The following is an 18,055-nucleotide window of genomic DNA, read 5'->3' on the forward strand; positions in this document are numbered from 1 at the left end:
TCCCCCCCATCGCGGACGGAGACCGGCCCCGGCCTGCAGCCATTACCGTCCCGCGGCGGCCGCCTCGGTGGGTCCCGGACCGGCTGGCCGGAGATCGGGCTCTCTCGGCCCGCGGCTGCCATCTTGCCGCTAGGGTTTCCTTAGCAACCGCAAAGCTCTCCTCCATTGGCCCGTGGGCCAGTCCTTGGGCGATAACAATCTCTGGAGTGGAGTTATGCCGGCCCGGAGCCCGTAGACGCAATTACGCATGCGCAGCACGGCGCATTTCCGCAGCGGACGTCCCTTCCGCCGAGGGGACCGCCCCGCCAACGGCCTGAGCACCCCGCACCGGAAGCGGAAATGGTTGGAGGCTCTCGGCTCCGCCCCGGCGGCCATCTTGGAGGCTCCGGAGGCGGTGCTGCACAGGACAGAGCGGAAGTGCTCGACTGGCCCTTCCCGGACCGTGCGAAGCGCCGGCGCGGCCGCCTGCCCGCGTCCTCCTTCCCGCGGCCCTCGGAGACCGCGCTCGGCCGCAAGGAGCGGCGAGGTGCCGGCGGGCGGCGGGGGTCCGGGCGGGCGGGGCGGGAGCCAGGCGGGCGGGGCGCCGGGCTAGGCCGGGCGGGGGCTGGGGTCGCGAGTCCTGGGCCCCCCGGGGGCGCGCAGGGACCGCCCCCCGTCCCCACCCGCGGGCGCGGCCCGGGAGGGGTTGGCTGCCCACTCCAGGCTCTTGCGCTGACGTCCGCTCTTCCTTGTCGGGTCCTCACTCGGTTCTGGCGCTCGTCTGTAGGGTTTGGGTAGGAGAGCGACGAGACGAAGAGTTAGGTTGCTCAAGGTGATCTCTGGAAATACTGCCCATTACGGTCGCAAAAGCCGAAGTTCTCCAGGCCGACTTTGCATCCGACGGTGCTCCCGCGCCGGGGATCGCACAGCTCACAGCCTCCCTCGCCCGTGAACCTTCTTCAGGGCTCCGGTCCCTCGTGTCCTCAGAGTCGAGGCGGCCTGGGAGTCCTGAAGTTCCCCCGAAGCTCGTTCTTCTCAGTGGGGTTGGTCTTTCACTTCGCGGGGATAGAATCCCCCGTGAGTGAGCAGGGTCCTCGGTGATTGAGACCCAGCTCCTGTAGAGCGCAGGTGGTGACCTCGGCCAGGTGCGCCGTGGTCAGGGCCAGGTGGAGACCTCCAGGGTGGTCATGCCCAGAGGCGGGAGGAGCCCTGGCCGGGGAAGGCGGTTTCTGCTAAGAATGAGTAGGTGACGTCTGGAAGGGCATTTCAGCGGAGGGAACGGCACCAGAGGTTGCAGGTGAAACTACCCTACACCGGACCTAGGAGGAACGAGGGAGGAGGAGCGAAGCGTGGATGACCCGGATGCCTGGCAGAGGGATATGATCCTTTAAATGCCATGCTTGCTGTTTGAGGAGTGCAGACACTGGGGCAAGTGGGGCCCTAGGACTAGGCACATAGAGAGTTTTGTGTGCACAGTTTTAGGCATGACAGTCAACGGTCTGTCCTTGGAATGGTTTTATTTTGCTTTTTACCTTTTTTTTTTTTTTTTGGTGACTGAGCATCAAACAGTTAAATCCGACAGGTAATTTGCTGATTGCCTGCTGTGTAACAGGCCTTTTTAGGTGGCAGGGCGCAGCAGTGGCCCAGACAAGGTTTCCCCCTGAAGAGGCTTACATTCTAATAGGAAATAGAGAAATAAACAGGATGAAAATCAGAAAATGATTGTTCTATGAAATAAAAACAGGGTGATGTGACTTAGGGATTGTTGACGGGGTCGGCCTCTCTGCAGAGGTGGCCTTGAAACTGAGCAGAGGGAAGGGGATCACAGACTCACTGGTGCAAGGCAGGGCCAGCACTTCTGAGAGAGGCCAGCACACGCCCTCGATGCCAGGCTCTGAGGCCTGCACAGCTGACTCCCGTCAAGAAGCCTTTGAGGAGGGCGCAGAGGTGCTGTAACCCCATTTCGCAGATTGGAATGAGGGGTCGCTTGGGCCGTCCTGCTAGGAAGTGACCGAAACTGGACTCTAGGAGGAGAGTGCTTGACTCCAGAGTTCACTTGCTTCGAGTACTGTGACAGTCTCCTTGAGACGTGGAGAGCTACGTGACGATGGGTGTGCTGCTTGTCAATCAGAGGCCGGCTGATGTGTGTTTGAAATAGTCTCCGCACGTTCATCTGAGAGAAGGCAACGTCTCTAGCTAGAGTGCCTGCTTCCAAGGCTTGCCAGGCATGTTCTCATACTGCTTTCCTGCCTCGGTTCAAGGAGAAGCGTTTTACTGGTAAACCCTTGGTCATAAGTAAAAGCAGAGGAAATTTGTGAGGATCCACAGAATAAGGAGTATTACTGATGTAGCTTTCTGCTGGCCTGGCTTTGGCCTAAATGGGGAGGCCAGCCATCCTAGGGAATGAGTTTTAATTTAGCCCCTTTTAAAATATGGGATTCTCTCACTTGAGTGTAGAAATGCACCTCCTGAAGAGATGGGGCCCTGGGGCCATAATTCACTGGCTCAGTTCAGTCATTTGTCTGTATTGCCTGTGTCTCTCCTGAGGGCAAAGGGCATTTCCCCGTCACCTCCTTGACACTCCTGGCCCTCTGCCTGTCCTTCCTCTGCCCATCCTTCAGCGGTTATGGAATCAGAGTTACACCTATAACGCAGACTTGATACTATGGGGTGCTCAGGTGGTCTTAATACCTCAGTTGTAATTGGAAAGTTTTCCAGTTGAGGTCTAGGTCACATGAGCTGCTGACTTCATCTCAGAAAGACGATGTTCTGAGCACTCGCTGTGAGGATGTGATTGAGAAACATGGCCCTAGGCAGGTGTGGGTTCAGCTTGTAGCCCTGTGCGAGCAGGCTGGCCAGTGGGGCCACCGCAATCGTTGTGAGCCTTGCTTTCCTGTGATGTGTCCGTGAGTGCCATTAGCCAGATGAGACTGAGGCTGTGCAGCCATACAGCTCAGGGGCCTCGGACACGGACGTAGAGCCGGAGTCTGTGTGTGCTTCTGTGCCCCAACCCTGCAGCGGTACTCGTGGAATTTGCTGCACACAGGTTTTGGGGGCAGAGGTGAGCTTTGCCCAGGCATCTTCACAAGCACCTCAGTCGTGTGGTTTGGGCGGCAGTGTGCTCGGAGAGAGAGGCTGAAGTCTGGTAGAGCAGCCCCTGACCTTGGGCAAGTGGCTTAAACTGAGACTCGATCGCCCTTAGTAAGATAGGGGTGATTAAGCTCACTTGGTTATCTGGGTTCTCATCAGTTAATTCCTCATGGAATCCACAACAGCATGTTGAAATAGTCAGGAGCAGATAGGATCAATTCCACTTACAGATGACGAACTGGGGCACAGACGGTTGGCTCCCTCGCTGGGAACCGGGTGGCATTTTCCTGTTTGTGGGGTGGAGAACCGGACCCTGAGAGGACCAGGACTTGCACAGCTGGCTGCTGGTGCCCTGGGGAGCAGCCTGGACAGAGCCCAGGCCCGGCCCTGGAGAGAGGGGTTGCCGGGGGGGAGCCCTAGGAATAGAACAGAGGAGGGAGACATGGGCACAGTGGTCCGTGAGGGAAAGTGTGTCCACAGGACTCCACGGTCAGCAAGGGCAGCTCCTGGGGACCAGCGGGAGGAGTGTGGGCCAGGTGACATGAGCAGAAACAGAAGTCTACCCAGTGCTGCTTTGAATGTCAGGCACCATTCTGGCTCTCCACCGGGGTCTCTTGCTTCTTTTCTTTTCTTCTTCTTCTTTTTTTTTTTTTTTTAAAGATTTTGTTTATTTTAGAGAGCGCGTGCATGCATGCTTACGGGCAGGGGGTGGGGTGGGGGGAGGGCAGAGGGAGAGGGGGAGAGAATCTCAGGCAGACTCCCTGCTGAGTGCAGAGCCTGACGCAGGGCTCCATCTCACCACCCTGAGATCATGACCTCAGCGAAAATCACGAGGCAGATGCTTAACCAAGTGAACCATGCAGGTGCCCCGCTTGCTTGTTTCTTTTTACTGGACAACTCATGGCAAAGGCACGGAGAAAGTAGTGAATACGGAAAAGATTTGCTTGATAGTGTTGGTGAAAATAGGGCAAAGTGATGAGAGCCTTGACCGTTTTCGTTTAAAGTATTTTGTGTGTTTCTCAGTTACAGAATGTCCGAAGGGGACAGTGCTGGAGATTCTGTCCACGGGAAGCCTTCTGTGGGGTACAGATTTTTCACAAGACTTGGACAGGTTGGTTTTTTTGTGGATGAATTGAAGAACCAGCTTGATGAACAGATCAGTTGAACTGAGTGAGAAGCTTTCGACCCTGGGACGTGTTCCCCCGGGTCACGGGTGCGCTGGCTGCTGGCTTTCCCCAGCCTCGGTTTATACTTTCTCTCCGCTGAGAATGTGCTCATGTCTTTGGTCCTTCTATAAAGGGCCAGACAGTGGTTTAGGCCTTGGAGGCCACCTGTGTTCTCTGCCATACACTTGTTTTCTGTTTTTTTGTCCCCCAACAACCTTTAAAAACATGAAAACCCTTCTTAGGTCCTGGGCGGCATGGCTGTGCGCTTACCTAAGTCCTCTCTCCGGGCCACCCACCTCCACGTCCCCTGGCCCAGCTCTGCACTGACCTGTGGGTTGGACCTGTGGGCTGTGCTGAGGCCTGCCGCAGTCAGCAGTGCCCGAAGCTACGTTCAGACACTGAGTTCAGAAGTCTGATTCAGTGAACAATTGTGTATACTGATGTTTTGGCTTAGAATTAAAAATGTATGTTCTTAAAATTAAAAAAGAACATTTGGAAAACTTCATAATTATTGAAGCCAGGTGGTGGGTTCTTTTGATTTTATGAACGTCTGAAATTTTTCATAAAAAATTAAAAGTTTAAAAATTAATTGCAAAGTTAAAATTAATGCATATATGTGTGCTAATTATGTGTACCTGCACACATGCATGTGCGTGTGTGTATGGTTACAACCAAAGATTCCTTCCGGAAACTCCACTGCTTTGTGTCCACCACGCCGAGCCGCACACCTGCCTGCGGTCAGGCTGTGGCTGCCTGTCCTGAGAGCAGGGGCAGGGCCACCTGGGGCCGTTGGGCAGGGCTGGGGCCAGCTCCGGGGAGCGGGGTGGGACTCAGACTGAGCCCCAGGTAAGGTGCCCACGTTCTTCGTGCTCTCGCGGTGAAGTTAGGTGACCTCGTCACGAGCCCTCAGGCTCATGTTATCGGATCGTCTGCCGTGCGAGATTGTTCTGTGCTATTTTTGCTTTAGGTGTGGGCCTGTTTCAGGACTTTGGGTTAATCACAGTCACTGCTTTGTGTTGTTGACTTAAAGCCCGAAGCTGGTGCTCGTGGGCGGTGTGCTCTGTGGCCCAGGGTGCGTGAACCCCTGTCTTCTAGGTCTACCAGTCGTGGCTGGACAAGTCCACGCCTTACACGGCCGTGCGGTGGGTGCTGACGCTGGGCCTGAGTTTCATCTACATGGTCCGAGTTTACCTGCTGCAGGTGGGTGCGGGCTGGGGGCTGAGCCCCTGCCATCTCCACACCGTCCATGTGGCCTTGGACGGGATGCGGGTTTTCCCTTTATTTCCGGAGTGGGAGGGATCGGGGTAGCAGGATGCAGCCTGTGCGGCCTGGCTAAAAGTGACTTCGAATTCACCGTAGTTGTCGTTAGGGTTGTTGTTGCTTGAATGGGGACTTGGTCCATTCTTCAATGGAGAGAGTGACCTGGAGACCTCGATGTAGGGGTGCAGGGGGATGGGGATGCAGCTGTCTTCTGAACCGAGTTTGCACCTGCTTTGGCAGCGCTCAGGTGTGGTCTGCAGCACGAAGCCAAGTCAGCTTTCCACATCTGGTCTGTAGTTTTCGGGCTTGAGAGGTTTTAAGGCAGTAGGATTCCTCTTGTTTGCGTGCACATTTTTTTGGGGTTTTGAAATTGGTAATGCAGTGCATTCTGGTCTAGTAGGGTAAACTTGGTGCTTTTAAAAATGAATTTAATCGCAAGTGCATGATGGCGTGCAAGCACTCCCATCTCTTCACATCTCCTGAGGAGGGTTTGGCTCCACAACGCATTTCTGTTTTTGTTTTCTGAAGATTTTATTTATTTGAGAGCGAGCACGCACAAGCCAGGAGAGAGAGAGGGAGAAGCGGGCTCCCCACAGAGCAGGGGAGCCTGACGCAGGACTCGACCTCAGGATCTCAAGGTCGTGACCTGAACTGAAGGCAGACGCTTCACCTGACTGAGCCACCCAGGCGCCCCTCCATATTTTTTTAACCTCATTCTTGATTTTCCAGTTCTGGATTTCTTCTGGGCAAAGATTATTAACAGCCTGACCAGTGTGTGGTAGTGTGAGGGGCCCACCAGAAGGAATAATAGCCAGCATATTCTGAGGGATGGCTCAGATCCTATATTCCGGTTCAGGTAGCCATTGGTGAGGCAGGGTCGGGGTCAGGCGTACGTGCCAGCATCCCTCAGTACCTGGTCCACACCCACCCCGTGATGTGGCCCAGCTTGGGCGTGTGGCTTTGAGGAAAGCCTCCTCTTCTGCTGCATCCCTGGCGGGGAGCTGGTGGCTTCAGGTGGTCATGCACCTACCTGGACCCTTGGAGAAGTTTGCCGTGTGCACCGTGGCTTGTCTGCTCTCACACTCACAAAGTAATTTGAGATAAACTGTCATTGTGGGTGTTCACTGTGCCTCTCTGTCACTTGTTGCAATCTCCGGACTGGAGGTAAGTTGTATGTGTTTTGAAGTTGAGCTAAGACAAGGTCGTGAGTTGCTGGAATGTTGGGGGACTGGTTCAGGGCCCGGACGCTGGGCCGCGTCACTGACCGAGCGTTCCTCTCTTGCAGGGCTGGTACATTGTGACCTACGCCTTGGGGATCTACCATCTCAACCTTTTCATAGCCTTCCTTTCTCCCAAAGTGGACCCTTCCTTGATGGAGGACTCAGGTACAGTAGCGATCGGCTGCTTGGCTCTGTCTGTGTGGGAGGCTTGTGATTTTGTACACTTCACAGATTGCCTCATTTTCTCTAGAAACCCAAGAAATCCAAACTTTTGAGACTGTCCTCTTGGTGTTTAAAATGTGCTTAGAACCTCGGTGATAATACACGTGGGTGTAGATGGAGGCGTTAAACCTCGGTTGTCAGGCGGGTGGTACTCCTGCCCCTCTGTTGCAGATGAGGCCGCGGAGGCACCTGGGTCACGGGACTTGGCCAGGGTCACGTGGCAGAGTGCGTGGGGGGGGGCGGTGGTGCACTCCCGCCTGTCCTCATGTCCTGTCTACGCTCCTCGGGTAGGTGCCCTTCCTGGGGACCCAGAGGTTTCCATGGGCAGCTTGCTGAGACCAGCAGTGCCCACTGGGATCCTAACCGTTCACAGCTGGGCCCCGTTGAGGGCGGTGGCGCTCCCTGATTTCCCAGGATGACGGGTTGGAAAGTTCTTGGCTCACACTGTTCCTGGCCATACCTGGGCCAGGTGGGAGGGCCAAGTCCACACCCGACTGTCCATCCGGGGAGGGGGAGGTGGGAGGCACAGATACATGGAAAGTCGGTCACTGCTGCCAGCATGTGTTGCTGCTGTCGGAAAAACCCTGGCGCAGCCGCCTGCCTGTGGATTCCTTCTTGTGACAGCAGTACTTCCTGAGTACTAGGGTGCTGCTTCTCCAGGCTGCCCAAGTCCTGACCAGAAGCCTGTGGTTTTTCTCTATGGAGTATTTAATGAAAATGTGAAAGGAAACAACACTCCCGTTTGTTGCCATTTGGGGGAATTGGAAGATGATTAGGAGAGCTTCTTTGTAGGCCTCGGTTTCTCTGTGTGTAGCTGGGGAGGGTGCCTGCCTTGGGCAGGGTGGGGCGGGGCTGCCTGACTGTACCCAGCTCAGTGAGGGGGGGTTGCTCATCTAGGGAGGGGTTCAGCATGGGGGGGAGGGGTCAGCCTGAGGGGCTCAGCCAGGGTGGGAGGGGGTCTCAGCCAGGGGGGGCTTAGCACGGGGGGGGCTCAGTGTTGGGGGGCTCCGTGTGGGGGGCAGCTCTTCTGAGTTGGGCTCTCAGCAGATGAAGCTGGTGTCTCTCCATCCTTTTCTGTAAACGCTCTCATTTTCCCTGTGTGCTTTTGTATGCTACAGTTGACGTGCATCTGAAAATTGGTCTGCAGTTTAATTTTATGCGATCATTTAAAACGTGTAGTTCTTTTAAAAAAGAAATTCTATTCTGAATCTTGAAAGCATTGAATTGATTTCTGAATCAGTTGAAGGTTCCCTGTGTTATGTTTGGTTAAATAACATAAATGTGTGTTTCGTGCGTGAGGCCTGCTAGTTCAGAAGCTCTGGGGGGACTTACAAATGTCGTGATGGGGGCAGGTGGGTGAGATGCCTGCCTCGTCTCACTGACATTCTGCCTTTCAGATGATGGCCCCTCATTACCAACCAAACAGAATGAGGAGTTCCGGCCCTTTATTCGAAGGCTTCCAGAGTTTAAATTTTGGTGAGTTAATTCCTAAGGGTAGTTGAGAAAGACACTCGTCCTCAGTGTGGCTAATAAGACTGAGAACAGAGGGTTTTTGTTCTGGTTAGCCGGCAGAGACTTCTTAAAGAAACGAGAGTTTTATTGTGTGTGTTTGTTTTGAACATTCATCCAAAATGTGAGCTGCTGTACTTGGCGGGGCGTGGAGGCAGGTCACAGGGGCCTCTGTAGGAGAGCCCAGTGCCTGGTGCCTCTTTGGAATCTAGCGGAAGAGAAGCTGCTTCTGGGGCGGAGGGTCCTGGGTATGTTCAGACGTGGGCCTCGGGAGGGATGCGCGCGCGGGGTCTGGCTGCCCTGCACGGACCGGCTGGCCTGTGTGCTGCTACTCGCGCTGCACGCCTTCTGCTTGCTGGCATGAGTGGACCGCCTCCCCTGCCCTCCTGCTCGGGATGTCTGTACAGAGGCAGGGCTGGGCCCCTCCAGAGCAGGTGCAGCCTTGGGGAGGTCTGCTTTCACTGGAAGTGCTGTGCTCTGGGGTGGGGCTTGGATGGGACTTGGCTTGTCCCTCAGGCGTCCTGGAGGCGATGACATCTGTGTGATGTTGCACGAGGATGCGTGTGACAGGTGGACAGGTGACCCCTGCTGTCATGCATGAAGAATGCATGAAACATGCATGAAGGTGACCCCCACCGCATAAAGGCTGTGACCTCGTCTTTCCTATATTTGTTGGAGCAAAAACCCAAAGGGAACGAGCTGCCGCACCTTGACTTTGCGTTCTTAGAGCTACGTGTGAGATGTGGCAGGCACTCCGCAAGTCTGCCAGTTGGGTGTGCGGGGCTGGGGCGAGAAGGGCTGGAGCGTGGGCACTGCTGGAGAGCGAGCAGAAAGCGGGCAAGGTGGCTCTGCAAGTGTCCGAGGAAGTTGGCCTTTGTCCTGCAGGAAAGGGTATGCCAAGGAGCATTTTCAGTAGGGCCATGAGTCCGGTGGGCTGGGCCCTGAGCTGAAGGGAGCCCCCTGGGTGTCGCCAGTGTCTCCTCAGCAGTGCACAGCCTAGGGCAGAGGCCTGCCAGGCGTACTGGGCTTACCCCGGGGGGCAGACTCAAGACGCCCACGTTGGCCTGAGCAGCTGCACCTCTTCGCTGAATGTTTCATACTCTGAAATTTTCAAGGAAACTAGGGGCTTCCAAGGGACCGAGGGAATGCAGTGGTCGTGGTTACACATGCTGCACTCTGTAGGAAACGCGCCACGCCGCTACCGCCCCAAGTAGGGATGCTGCTGTGGCCCCAGCTGGCGGGGCAGCTGGTGGCACTGACCTCCTCCCCTGCTTTAAGGCACGCGGCGACCAAGGGCATCCTCGTGGCCATGGCCTGCACCTTCTTTGAGGCTTTCAATGTCCCGGTGTTCTGGCCCATCCTGGTGATGTACTTCATCATGCTTTTCTGTATCACCATGAAGAGGCAAATAAAGGTGAGCGCGGTGGGCACCGCTGCCGAGAGGCGCCGAGAGCCCGCGTGGGCCTTGTCTGTACCTGGACGTCACGTTGCTCTGTGCGGCAGGGACACGGCACACCGCCTTCCCGCCGAGGTGGCCACCATAGATCTGTCCCACAGTGCAGTTGTCCAGCACACAGACTGCTCCCTGGGGGCCGGGTGGGAGGGACCCTCCGTTCTGCCATGCTGTCCTCACTGGAACGTCGTCCTGGGGCCCAGAGGCTAGGGCCCACCAGCCAGTCAACAGGTGCTATGCCACCATAACCCTCAAACAGCTCCCAGGGCAGCTTTCCCCCCCACCCTCCTGGATATATCACAGGGGTCCCCAGCCCTGGCCCTTCCTGCATGCGAGGGGTCAGGAAACTTTTCTCAGAGCCTCGGGATTTCCAGTGAACTTGGTCGGCTCAGTGGGCTCTGGAGAGTTTTGCTGTGTCACTGGTGGGGAGGGGCCTGGAAGCTTACTGGAACCCTGGTCTCCTTGCCTCGTGCATAGAGAAGATCAGGATTCAGGTTTGGAGAAACTGTGGTTCATCGCGAAGCCTCTCATATGAGTCTGTCTGTCCGCAGCACATGATCAAGTACCGGTACATCCCGTTCACGCACGGCAAGAGGACGTACAAGGGGAAGGAGGACGCAGGCAAGACGTTCGCGAGCTAGGTGCTCAGCCGGACCCATCACAGTCTGAGGACGGTTCTGAGCCATTGTAACAATGCCTTCTTCCTTCACATAAAGTAGTTGATTTCGAGGGAGTCGAATTTTCTTTTTAAAAAGGAGCTTCAATTATTTGTAACTGAAATATCAGGTTCTTGAAGAAACTGACATTTAAACCAAATTGCATTGATTTATTTTTCAGTGACATTCAAGTGTTGAAATGGATGGAATTCTAGTAAACTGCTGGCTGGGCGGACAGTCGGGAGGAGGTGGGGGGGGTGGGCGGTCTCTGTTGTCGGGCGGCTGTGGAACACACCTACACGGAAGGAGCCGGGTTGCGCCCCAGCTGCCCCCACCCTGGATGCCCTCGGCCACGTCACTCAGCTGGAGGATGAGGCTAACCTGATGCCTGCACGTTGGAAGAACATTTGAAAGGTGATTTCCAAGTAACTCGGGTTCTAATGCCAGTTTCCCAATTTCATCTCACTAGAGATGTTTAAAGTTGGTCTCTATCATAATGACTCAAAACTTTGTTCTTAATTACCATGATTGCTTTTGAGGACCTGGAATTATAAATATATATATTATATTTTAATTGTTTGGAATTATTTTGACACATTTCTTTGATACCTGAAGAGTTGTTTTTGATTAATTTGAAGTTGTTCTCGTGCAGTGGCCCCTTTACGGAAACCACTGGCAAGGGCAGACCAGTTTGTGGGTTTTAACACACCGCTTCTCACTTTCTACGGGAAAACCGAACTCTGACCCGCATGTCAACTTTTTTGATGTGATAAAAACAAATCCTCGTAAACATTTTACTGACTTTTTAATTCCAACTTTATTAAAGACAGTGTCCCCTTTCTTGTGGAGTCTTTATCTGAAGCACGACAGGCCGATGCCCGTGAGCAAGTGCTGAGCTGGGCCGGTCACTGGGGCACAGGTGCTGAGGGGCAGGCCCGCGGGTGTCGTCCTGGTTTCAGGCGCTGCAGACTCATGGCTCTGACCAGCTTCCCATAGGTCTTTGGGTTTTAGGCACTGAATGTGTTTATCGTCTGGCTTTTTTGGGCCAATTTTTGCCTGTCTGACATTGAGCTCCTCTTGCTTCTAAGAGGTCACATGAAGACCTTTTACATACTTGATCCCATATTCTACTCTCAGTACTTCAATGATATTCTGAGTCGTACCTTTGATACAACATTTGGCACGTGAGAAGTTGAAACTGGACACTTTTATTTTTCCTAGCGTTTTCCTGATAAATGATCAGGCCTAAAATGTGATGGGAAATTGTCTGCTTGGTCAGGGTGTACATAAAGGGCCTTGGGAAGCGTGGAGCCCCTTTTGTGGGGCTCCTCAGTCTGGGCTGTGGTCACGGCGACCTGTCTCAGGTGGCCGGCCTGTAGTAACCAAGGAGTGTGGAGTGATGCATTCCTGGACGACCATGTCCGCTCAGATCCTGGAACGGTCTGCACAGGCCTCTGCCAGAAGCCTGGGCCGCAGCCTCACACAGGGGCCGGGACATCCTGACCACAGATTCTTGCCCTTTATGAAATGTGATCTTCAGTTCACCCTGACGGCTTTCTTAATATACCTACGCTTCCTTGGAGTTCGTTTCTTAAGGAAGCTCATGACCAAGTACAGTCTCCGGCACACATTACTTTCAAAGACCTGAAAGTAACAAAAAGGTGGCAGGAAGTCGGCTGGACACAGTGGTGACCTGGCGTGAGCAGTCAGCCTGCCCAGGCTCGGGGAGAGCTGAGCTCCCAAGAGGCAGCTGTGGGCTAGGTGTGAAGAAAGGAGAACCTCCTGTGTGGGCTGGCCCTGCACCCCGGAGCTCTGAGCAGACCTCCGCTGAAATGCAGACTTCCCTTTTCTAAAATGGGAAACAAACTTGAATGTGTATTAAAAGGTACGAGCCACTCATCTTAGGTGGAGATACAGCTCCTTGGAGTCTTTCTTCTCCTGTGAGTGGACGTGCCTGAGCCACCAAGCAGCCTGCCTCTGACGACGAGGGCAAGGTTTCCAAGTGGTTGGGGTAGGTGGGCTGCTCAGTGGGTAAGCCACATTGTCTGCTGTTCCCCACACTTGCCCATTTTCTCATCACGTGAATGGTTGGTCCCATTTCTGAAACTGACTTCCAACTGTATGGTTTGGGGAAGGGACAGAAACCACCTTGTCCAACACAGTTGAGCTCCTGAAGAAGTGGCCCGGACGTACTGCAGTGGGGGTGTGGTACGGCCCCCAGGCGGGCTCTGCTCCAGCTGCTGCTCGCCATCTGTGCGCTGTGGGCTCGGGGTTAACGGTGGGTGGAGCCCCAGCCCACACTCAGACCAAAGGCCTCGGACCCGCCATTCTGCACGTGGATTCAGCCTCTGTCCCAAGCTGCTGACATAGTTTCGTACGTGACATGAAATAAAGTCTCAGAATTTAATGACTTCTGTGCAACTAAAGTTAACCTTGAGAATAGATCAAGTTTCTCTCCTGATTATTAAGAAAGAGTCCTGGGCTCCTCTGTCCTCGGTCAGGTTAGCGATAGTGCCGCAGGTACACGAGCTTCTGGGGAGGGAACTTCTCCCTGCAGAGAGGGCACTCCGTCTGCAGGGGGAAGGAGGGTCACGTAGGCTGTGGCCAGCACAGTGCCCCCCATGGGCCCCTGAAAGACTCCCGCAGGCCCTCCCACACTGGCATCTGCATTGTACACGTGAGCGATGCACATGTCTCTATTAACTTCAAATGAAGACCATTTCAAAACACTTTTTTCAGAAGACACAAACTTGAAGGGAAGGCCTTAACCCTGGAGGAGCGGGGGAGGGGAGCCGGGAGCAGTGGCCAGGCCAGGGAGGCGGCCCGTCTGTCCACGTGGTGACTGGGCTGGCGACGGGCGTTCCTGGCCGCTACGGAGGGTTGTGTTGAGAGGAGTACACGGTGTCCTGTCTGGCTCAGTCCCAGCAGCCCCGCCCCTGAGGACAGGTTGGACTCTCCCCAGGAAGGTCAGCTGATCTCCCACTAGGTGTTCCTGCCTGGGGCCAGCCGCTTATAGGAGCCGGCACCTGTGTTCTTGAGGAAATCCCTCAAAATGGGGAGCAGGGGCCCAAAGTGGAGACTGACGCTCCACTGGGACCCATGCGGTACAGACGTTTCACAGGTGTTGATTTTGAATCAGCTGCCACCAGGCTCTGAAGCCACGGCCACTGTGAACCCCGGACACAGGCTCTGAGAAATACCCCTTGACCAACCGCTGGAGGTGAATGTCCTCAGGTAAGAAAGAGAACGGGGCGTTTGAACTGTGAGATGCACATCCTGCTCCTCGTTTATCTACCTCACCTCTGCGGCCCTCCCCACCCTCAGCCCTGTGAAGGCTGGATTTGGGCTGAGCCTGCATGGCAGGGCTGGAGGGGGCCCAGGAACCCCACCCCTCCCTGGAGTCAGCATGGAGGGAAGAGATGAGTGGTGTCCTCTGCTCTGGCCACAGGCACCACCCTGAGGTCTCGAAAGGCTGGGCAGGTGGCTGTACATCCTGAGGGCTCCCGTGCAGGTGCTCGTGGTGGGGCATCTGTCTAGCTGGAGGGCTCTGTGTGCAGGCCAGCCGGGCTTCCAAGCAGCGGCGGGGGTGGGGTGGGGGGAGAACTCCAGGAATGGCACCTCACGGCCCGGCTGCTGTCCCCAACTCCCAGCAGCACCTCTGGGTGCACAACTGTAGCCCCGACTCCATGTATGTCCCAATGCGGTGCATCTGGGAGCTTTAGAAGGATGCCCACCCTTCCATCCCCTCCTGAGATACGTCTGGGAAAGGCTTGTTGGTTCCTGAGCACCCCTGGGCTGGCCTGTGCACCTGCTCGTGGAACCTGCACTCAGGAATCACAGCTGCTGACCCTGGGCACACCCACCTTGGTGTCGCACCACTGGGTGATGCACTCCCAGCAGAACAAGTGGCCGCATGGCGTGGCCGTGGAGTGTCTCCGTTCCTCCAGGCACAGCGTACACGTGGAGTTCCTGGAAATGGCTTTCTCTTCCATGTGGCTCCTGGGGGCAGGGCAGGGAGACGCCAACATTTAACGTCAAGAGTCCTGGCAATGCCTGCTCAGAACCACGGCAGCAGTGCTGCGCACAGGGCTGGTCAGCCCCCAGTCCCTGCCCCCACTCCCTAGGCTGGCGCAGCCGAACTGTGCCCTCCCACCACCCCCACACCTGCGGTGAGACGGGCTGCGGTGCAGCTTCCACTCCCGCCGGGCGCGCTGCCTCTGCTGGAAGCCGTACAGCTGCAGGCCCACGGACAGGGCCAGGTGTAGCAGGGAGATGAGTCCCAGCAGCCTGTAGCTTTCTCGAGCCCTCAGGTCCTCCGTGGCTGGGGAGTGGATGCGAAGCTGTCAAGGACCCCAAGGACAGTCACGTGATCAGTTGGCACAACACACTGAGCAGCTTGGGGGCCAGGCCTCCCGCTGGGGGTAGAGTGCCCTATCGAATGAGGCCACAACCTGCCCTCCTGGCGCAAGGTGGGGGACAGAGTGATCGTGGGGCCTCTTTGCCGAGTGAGGAGGGCGGGAGCACCTTGCAAGGTCCGAGCCCCAGGCGGGGGCTGCTGCTGGACAGCCGGGGACCTCACTGCCGAGGGGACTGAGTGAGTGCCGAGTGAGGGCGATGAAGACAGTCACTCTGGCTGCAGGCGAGGGTTTGGGGGGTGGGGGTACATCGGGGGACCCATATGTCAGAAAAGGTACGGGCAAAGAATCCTGAGAAAAACAGCCCAGGGGGTGGGGGGGAAGCCCCACAGGCACATACTGTTAACCAGCTTCTCTACCACATGAACAGAGAAGCTCCTGGCTTTTAGGACAAACTGGCTCCCCCAGTGACTTGAGACCATCCAGGTGACACTGCAGCTAGCAATGTGCCCAACTTCAGGCCACACTCCTGAAGGGAAAGTCAGTTGCCCTCCACTTCTGGTCTCCCTCCCCTCAGCTGGGAGCCCCCCAACCTGGCCCCATGTGCCCATGCAGAGAAGGCCCCAGGAGAGCAAAAGCTCTCTGGGTTGAGGCTGTTTCCAGCCTCCTTGCTATGGCAGCTCAGCACACACCCTAGCTAACGCTGGGGGCGAGCCGTCAGCTCTCGCGAGTGCGCACACTGAGGGCTGAGGCTAGAGAGGAGAGAGGCAGGTGCTCAGGACAGTGCTGCCAAGCGAGGTGAGGAAGGGGGTGATCAGGAGCCTGAGTTGAGACTCTGGGTGAATCTGGAAGCAAAGGAACCAGGCGAGAGACAGGATGAAAGGTGGGACTGCTCGGCAAGCTCAGACCAAGGAAGGTCCTGGCAGTGACAGGGGGCACTGCTACACCTGAGCCTCTGGCAGGGCAGCTGGGAAGGAGCGGGCGTGGGCCGGGGCCTGGAGCCTCAGGTGGGCTCTCAGAGTAAACGGCAGGGTGGCTTGCAAGCGCTGGCTGCAGGGAGGCAGACGTGCCTCACCCCTAGGGTTGACTTTCTAGAGTCTTTAGCAAATGCGATGCACTAAAACTCCTGTTCTTCAGCAGAGGGTCCTGGCTCTAGCCCTGTGACCACGCTAGCCGCCAGAAGCTGAACACACAGCAGCCAGAGTCGAGCGAGTCCGGACAGCGACTTACGTAAGTGACTCCTGTGAGCCTCTTGGCCAGGTGGTAGAAGGCGCCGCGGATGTAGAACCAGGCAACATGCAGCCGCTGGAGGCAGCCGAGGCCCTGCCTGAGCACCGACACGGCCCGCAGGAGCGTCCTCTTCTGCTGCTCTGTCAGGGTGGCCACGTGCCGGTGCACCCAGTGCCTCGCTCCCGACCGGCCACGCCCGCCCAGTGCCAGGCTGCCCTGCGAGGGCCTGGCACCATCGGCATCGGCCTGCAGCTCGAGCTCCAGGTGCAGCAGGGCCTTGTCCAGCAGGTAGGGCAGGATGGTGTGCAGCGTAACCAGCACGCCACGGCGCAGCCTTGAGGGCACTCTGCTCCGGGATGGGTCCACCTGGATAACGCCAACATACTCCTCCCCAAGGGTCTGGTAGCCTGCCAGGTGAGGGCGTGGGCGTGACCCACGTGAGAAACTGAGGCAGGGGCCTGCCATCCTTTTCTTTTTCCCTGTACTGGATCTTGCTGTCAGGTCCCTGCCTTTCTTCTGAAGGATGATGCTCCACTGGGGACCCTCTGACCTTGCCCTGTGACAGGGCTTAGTGCCAGGACCCCGTCGAGCCACAGAACTCAGCCATAGAGAAACAGTTCCAATGACACTCTGGGCAAAGTCGAGGATAAAGGTCCCCAGCAACACAAAAAGGAAGAGAGGAGGGCACAGATGTGACCCTGGAAGTTTCAGAGGCTCCAGCTGGGGCCTGGCCTCTCCTCCAGGGGAGGGCCCCAGGGTCCCCTCCTACCCTGAGACTGCATCTGGGCCAGCTCCAGGGACACTGGAAAGCACCTCCAGGAGCTTCTCACTCTGCTGGCAGCACCCCCAACCCCACCTCCGGGCTTGGTGTGTTGTGGGTCCCCTGGTCTCAAGGTCCCACCAGGACTGCTACCTGCAAATGTGGTGAGGCCAAAGTAGGCGACATCGGACAGCAGCTCCACCTCTCTCCTGCACTTCAGCCACCTCTTTGCACCTGAGAGAAAAGGGAGCAGGAGCGGGGTGGTAAGGGTCAAATTCTTCCTTGGCTCCTCAGGCTGCCAAGGTCCAGCCACCCCTCCAGCAGGCTGACACCGTCCTAAACCACACTCTTCTCTCGGTCCTGGCCTCCCTGCTGCTCCATGTTTCCCGCCTTGTCTGAGAGTCTCCGGACAAGCTCCCCACCTGCAGCCATGCCCCTCTTCAGGGCCTGCCTGGGTAACTGCTCTGGACCCCAGAAGGGCCACAAGGGCAAGGAGGATAGGACGGTGACTAAGAACCTAAGCCGAGACTGCCGTCCGGCATCAAACCCACCCGCCGCGTAGCTTGTTGTGATCTCGAACAAGTTAAATGCGTCTACGGAACCCCGAGTCCCTCCGTAAAACGGGGTACACGAACGGAGTCCTACCTGGGAACGTTTTGAGAATTAAACAGGCGGCGTTTGTGAAGCACCGAGAACGTTACTTGGCACAAAAGAAGTTGAGGTGTCACGTAACCACAAGCCGTTTCTCCCGCTCACACCTCCGCGCTGCGCCCCCAGCCCCGCTGTCCTCGCCCGCCGCCCGGACACACGCTGGGCCCCCCCCCTCCCCCGCCGCAGGCCCGGGCTCACCCGCCAAGCTATGCAGGGCGCCGCCCGCCGCGCTCCGCAGCCCGCCGCGGTAGTAGTCGTCCTTCTGCGCCGCGCGAACTACCTCCGCGGGACCGGCGGCCGCGAGGGCCATGTCCGCAGCTCGCGGGGGCCGGGGACCCGCCTGGCCACGCCTACGCAGGCGGTACTTGATGACGCCAGCGTGCGACGCAGACCTTGTACGTCCTGACGCGGGGGCGTGGCTGACGGGTACCCGCGCGGGGCGGAGCCGTGCAGGCGTTGGGAGGGGGCAACGTGAACGCGGGCAGGGGAGGGGGCGGGGGCCGG

At 56.8% G+C, this 18,055-nt stretch overlaps 3 protein-coding genes across 6 annotated transcripts in view; 1 reads left to right on the plus strand and 2 right to left on the minus strand.

The window, feature by feature from the left end:
• The window catches only part of MORN1 (MORN repeat containing 1), a 55,172-nt gene extending 54,799 nt beyond the window's left edge, over positions 1–373 (minus strand). For both annotated transcript variants that reach the window (XM_057305515.1, XM_057305516.1), the window contains exon 1: positions 47–373. In XM_057305515.1, coding sequence (XP_057161498.1) covers positions 47–122 — 76 coding nt within the window. In that variant the 5' untranslated portion in view covers positions 123–373. The remainder of the gene's footprint in view (positions 1–46) is intronic.
• Positions 351–11,395, plus strand: RER1 (retention in endoplasmic reticulum sorting receptor 1). Of its 2 annotated transcripts, XM_026520036.4 has the most exons (7): positions 351–526; positions 4,093–4,180; positions 5,331–5,435; positions 6,781–6,880; positions 8,335–8,413; positions 9,725–9,860; positions 10,451–11,395. In XM_026520036.4, the coding sequence occupies exons 2-7, from the start codon at positions 4,100–4,102 to the stop codon at positions 10,538–10,540; spliced, it is 591 nt and encodes a 196-aa protein (XP_026375821.1). In that variant the 5' UTR covers positions 351–526; positions 4,093–4,099; the 3' UTR covers positions 10,541–11,395. The 2 variants fall into 2 exon arrangements, with proteins under 2 accessions (XP_026375821.1, XP_057161500.1); XM_057305517.1 differs by having other exon boundaries at positions 407–526; positions 9,725–11,395.
• On the minus strand, positions 11,354–17,912 carry PEX10 (peroxisomal biogenesis factor 10). 2 transcript variants are annotated; one of them, XM_026520030.4, is made up of 6 exons: positions 17,750–17,912; positions 17,054–17,134; positions 16,141–16,547; positions 14,720–14,895; positions 14,419–14,554; positions 11,354–13,126 (listed from the first exon to the last, which is right to left on the minus strand). In XM_026520030.4, the coding sequence occupies exons 1-6, from the start codon at positions 17,859–17,861 to the stop codon at positions 13,058–13,060; spliced, it is 981 nt and encodes a 326-aa protein (XP_026375815.2). In that variant the 5' UTR covers positions 17,862–17,912; the 3' UTR covers positions 11,354–13,057. The 2 variants fall into 2 exon arrangements, with proteins under 2 accessions (XP_026375815.2, XP_026375816.2); XM_026520031.4 differs by having other exon boundaries at positions 11,354–13,106; positions 17,750–17,905.
• Positions 17,913–18,055: the final 143 nt, after the last annotated feature.

The sequence above is a fragment of the Ursus arctos genome, unplaced genomic scaffold, assembly GCF_023065955.2.
Source record: "Ursus arctos isolate Adak ecotype North America unplaced genomic scaffold, UrsArc2.0 scaffold_32, whole genome shotgun sequence".
Classification (NCBI taxonomy): Eukaryota; Metazoa; Chordata; class Mammalia; order Carnivora; family Ursidae; genus Ursus; species Ursus arctos.

Bases quoted from the DNA above. Each gene is read 5' to 3' on its own strand.
- RER1 (XM_057305517.1), top strand. From the start codon at position 4,100: ATGTCCGAAGGGGACAGTGCTGGAGATTCTGTCCACGGGAAGCCTTCT. The intron at 5,436-6,780 runs GTGGGTGCGGGC...CCTCTCTTGCAG, and splicing joins TCCGAGTTTACCTGCTGCAG to GGCTGGTACATTGTGACCTA. The intron at 6,881-8,334 runs GTACAGTAGCGA...TCTGCCTTTCAG, and splicing joins TTCCTTGATGGAGGACTCAG to ATGATGGCCCCTCATTACCA.
- PEX10 (XM_026520030.4), bottom strand. From the start codon at position 17,861: ATGGCCCTCGCGGCCGCCGGTCCCGCGGAGGTAGTTCGCGCGGCGCAG. The intron at 14,896-16,140 runs GTAAGTCGCTGT...GGTCCTTGACAG, and splicing joins GGCTCACAGGAGTCACTTAC to CTTCGCATCCACTCCCCAGC. The intron at 13,127-14,418 runs GTGGGTGTGCCC...TTCCCCCTGCAG, and splicing joins CCCAGTGGTGCGACACCAAG to ACGGAGTGCCCTCTCTGCAG.